The sequence below is a fragment of the Castanea sativa genome, chromosome 9, assembly GCF_040712315.1.
Source record: "Castanea sativa cultivar Marrone di Chiusa Pesio chromosome 9, ASM4071231v1".
NCBI classification, from domain to species: Eukaryota; Viridiplantae; Streptophyta; class Magnoliopsida; order Fagales; family Fagaceae; genus Castanea; species Castanea sativa.
Window position 1 is genome coordinate 43,375,000 of NC_134021.1, and position 4,592 is coordinate 43,379,591.

Here is a 4,592-nt window from a genome sequence, read left to right on the forward strand (position 1 = left end):
TGATCAATCTTCATGTTTTTAATGATACTACTTGATATATTTGAATAACATCCTTCTTAATATATTAAACCCAACTTAGGTCTGTCCAATTACAATAAAAGTGTGATTTGTCAAAAGATTAAACAATTATATAGAAAATATGACCCTAACAGTTGGCAATAGCCATTCTTACTACTAAACAATTAGCCATTATGCCACTTGATTTGTTGGAAATTAGTGGGTGGCACTTGCACATCCAAACACTCACACACTACTCAAAGAAAGTAACTCACTCACAAAGTACACAAAGGGAGAAAGGGTAAAGAGGGAAGAGTCAGAGAACTCTCTAATTCTTGTATTTCTCCTCTTTTTGGATTTATAATTATATATAATCCACATGCAACCATAACTTTCCTTATGTTTATTACACAACTTCTAAAAACTCTCAAATACATTCATTGCATAAACTTCCCTTATTATTTCATAACATAAATTAATAACTTCAAACTTTCCACGGACTCTCTACCTAGTAATATGAGTAATGAAAGAATCCAACTCCATGCGTGAAACTCCACCTTCTTCAATGGATTGCCTGATAGCACCTCCCAAATCCACTGTCCTCTTCCTTATCTCATCCCCTTCTTCTGATGCCATCAACAATTTTACAGCCCTTTCTACAGTGGATGATGTCACTAACTCATTTCTACATGACCAGTCCTTCACAACAATACCAACTTTGAGCAATTTTGTTATCAAAACAGTGTTCATCGGCTGATCAGAGGACATTGGCCATGCTGCGATTGGCACCCCCATAGTGATACTTTCCATGCAAGAATTCCATCCACAGTGACTCATAAATCCACTAGTTGATGGGTGACTTAGAATTTCCAATTGAGGTGCCCAATCTCTCACTACCATCCCCATGCCTCTAACTCTCTCTTCAAACCCTTTAGGAATATCAGCCTTTCTAAGCTCTCCATCAATAAAAATATCACCTTTATCAGCATCCCTTAATACCCAGATGAACTTTTGCTCACTTTTTTCCAACCCAATTGCTAGCTCCTTTATTTGTTCCTCCTCCATGGTAGTCGTTGTCCCAAAAGACACATATATCACTGAGTTTGGTGACTCTTTATCCAGCCACTCCAAGCACTTGTGCCTTTTATTTGAGCCTATATTTCTCACAGGGTTGAATGGTCCAATAGCCCAATGCTTCCTGTCTCCCTCTATCTTTTCCATTAAGTCCATATATGCACCCTCCATGACCCTGCATGTATTGTAAAGGAACCCGGAGCTTAACTTTTGGAACTTTAGTTGTAGATGAAAAAAGTTCATGATCTCGGTCGTTAAACAACCTTCAAGAAATGGAAGGTCTTTTGCGATTATCTTGGAGTATGGATCTAATTCTAGAGCTCTTCCCATTGCTTCCCACAAATTAAAAAAGTAAGTAAAAGCTGATATACTATGGAAGGTGTATGACTCGGCGTTAGGGATAGAAACCAAGTCTTGCACCACTGAGCACATCAATGAATCGTTGATGACAATGATTCTTGTTGCTTTGGATGAAAGTTCACGTAAAAGTGAAGCCATGGGTTCACGAAGATGCAAGGAAGCATTGATTAATGGTTGGAGATGTGAAGGGAACTTGTTTGGTGCATTGGGATTTGGCGATGGGGTGAGAAAAGGTGGGATTTTGAGGTCATGGAATTGGATGTCTGAAACTGAATTTGGGTCCCAACCATGGACTCGAAGCATGGCTTGACGGTTGTGAGTGGCAGTACAGGCATAGTGAACTGGGATATTGTAGGCTAAGATAAGACGTGAGAGGTGAAGGAGTTGGTTGAGATGGCCTTGTGCAGAAAAGGGTACCATGACCACTGCCACCTTGGTTTTGTTTAGGCCATGGCTATGATGTTGTTGTTGGTTAGCCATTGATGAAAGTTGGAAAATGCTTACTTTGTGGATTGGGTCTCTGGGATTTGGGGGTTTAGAGATTTGTGTTTGGGTTTGGGTTTTTATAAGCAAAAACATTGAGATTTTCACCTTTTCCTTCCATGATAATGATGTTATCTTCCCAAATTTTGAAAGAAAATAGGGCGAAAATGGTGAGTACCACTATTTGTTAAAATATGTAGGAATCTACCACTGTTTGTAAAATAATTAAGGATTTACCACTTTTTAAAGCTTGAGTTTGTGCAACTCGATTTTGCCATGTAAATCGAGTTTCATGAAAAATAGTTACCAATTTTTTATGTAACTCGAGTTTCATAAAAAAAAAAATAGTACGCCAAACTTGAAAGCTATTTTTTCAAGGAATTCAAGTTTTTAGAACTTGAGTTACACGAAAAACTCAAGTTCCAAAATAGTGGTATATCCATGTAATCCAAAATAGTGGTAAATCATTACATATTTTGCTAAATAGTGATTGTAATCAAATAACTGTCCTCATCTCTTCTTATGTTTTGGTTATCTCTTACTTTCTTTTTCCTTTTCCTTTTATCTTTCTTTTTTCTTATAGGGCGTGATACACGCATGATTTTAAAAATCGGACCAAATCGGCCGATTTAACCGGGAATTGGACTTTAATTCGGTCTGGTTATTATTAAAAACCAAAAATTAAGAAAAAAAAAAAACAGAAAAACCACTGGTTTAACCAAAAAACCAGAAACCGGTACGGTTAAATCGGTTTTAAGCTGTTTTGTTCATAAATAGCTCAACCACTGTGTTTCTAACAAAATGATAGGATCTTTTATTCAACCATCAAAGAATTTGCTAGTTAAATTAACTGGAACGCACAACTTCTTATAAAACATTTTTTTTTTACTAAACTTCTTATAAAACATTAAAATAAAATATATTTAGTATAAAAGAAAATGCACAAAATAATTATTTATTATATATTTTTACTCAATCATTTACAATCTATCAAAATATAAGTCTATCAATAGTACTGTGTCAAAATAATTATTTTTAATATATTTTTACTCAATCATTTCGTCCTAAACTTTTAGCATTGTGTCAAAATAATCCATGTTGTTAAGCGATGGCTAGAAAAAACAGACGTGGCTACCAATAATATTAAAATATATATGTTTTGGAAAATTAATCCAATTGTCTTTGGTTCTTATTTATTTTTTCTAATAGTTTGATGTTCATTTAGATTCTAATGTAGGTGAATTTTTTATAAAAAAATAAAATCATGTTAGATGGGGATTTTATCCGTCCCTTTCTTCTCTAAATATGTACCTCTTCATCTTTTTCAAATTTGAATTTTTTTTTGGTTAAACACATAGGGTTTCGTTTCATGTGGAGTTCCTAACTCCGTGCGTGAAGCTTTAGGTACGAGTCCCTGACTCATAAATCCTATTTGAATATTACTAAATAAAAATTCTTTCAAGTTTTGGTTCAGTGTTTTCTCTAGTAGAGTCCTTGACTATACCAAATCAAATTCATCAATGGAGCCCTTGACTCTACTATATTTTAATTGAGTCTTTCACTCTACCAAATTAATGGAGTCCTTGAATCTACCATTTTAATGGAGTCCCTGACTCAACCAAATTAATGGAGTCTCCGACTCTACTAAATTAATGGAGTACTTGACTCTATCCCATCAATGGAGTCCATGACTCCACCAATTTTTGATGGAGTTCTTGACTCCACCATCAAATTAATGGAGGCATTAACTCAACCAAATTAATCGTGACTAATTCTAAGGTATTATCAATTAATTCTTTAAACAAGATTAGAGTTAATAATTCTTTAAAGAAAATGATCGTAAAATTGGTTTGGAAAAATTTTCCAATCCCAAATATGTTCACAATGATTAAAATTGCTTCAAAGGAGTTTTCTTTCCCTTAATTAAATTTGGGAATTTCAATAAAAATATGATTAAAATTCTGACAAAAAATCAAATGAAAGAAAGTGAAAATTGCTTAGACACTCAAGTTCTTAAAAAAGAATTATTAGTTCGATTGTCATAAAATCGTGGTCCTTGAGATTAAAACCAATTATTTCTCCCAAAATCTAAATTAAGTCGGTGCTGAATTAAATACAAAGTATATGACTTAAATGTCCATCATTTAAAATTGGGCAAAATTAATTTGAGGATTTTAAATCTAAAACCTCACTTTAATAACTATGAATTGGCATGATCCCCGTCAAGGCTACATAGGCAACCTAAACAAATTATTACGTGCAGACACAAATAAATAAAAACACATATCCCCTTAAACAAGAAAATAAATAAATTCGAAAGAAAAATATTAAAAATAGTTGAAAAGCCGAAAGTGGGTGATGGCATGAACGTGAAAGAATTTAATGGCCCATGAATTGATCAATTAACTGAAAAACTAGGGTAAAATGGTTTCTGAATACCTCTATAAACTAAGGTGACCTTCAGCAAGAAAAAAAAACGGAAAAAAAGATGAGACGCACGCACACATAGAGATTAAAAAACACACATAGGCAGAGATAAAGAGAAACAAGTAAAGGAGGAACACACAACATTAGGTGGGGATTTTATTAGTCCCTTTCTTCTCTAAATCTCTACCTATTCATCTTTTTCAAATTTGAATTTTTGTTTGGTTAAACCCATAGGGTTTGGTCTCATGAGG

The 4,592-nt window shown here is 34.0% G+C and overlaps 1 protein-coding gene across 1 annotated transcript; it reads right to left on the minus strand.

Moving 5' to 3' along the window:
• Positions 1 to 300: 300 nt before the first annotated feature.
• Positions 301 to 1,962, minus strand: LOC142611115 (zeatin O-glucosyltransferase-like). The gene has a single exon (XM_075783151.1). The coding sequence runs from the start codon at positions 1,909 to 1,911 to the stop codon at positions 502 to 504; it is 1,410 nt and encodes a 469-aa protein (XP_075639266.1). The 5' UTR covers positions 1,912 to 1,962; the 3' UTR covers positions 301 to 501.
• Positions 1,963 to 4,592: the final 2,630 nt, after the last annotated feature.

Coding starts and splice junctions, on each gene's coding strand:
- LOC142611115 (XM_075783151.1), bottom strand. CDS start 1,911: ATGGCTAACCAACAACAACATCATAGCCATGGCCTAAACAAAACCAAG.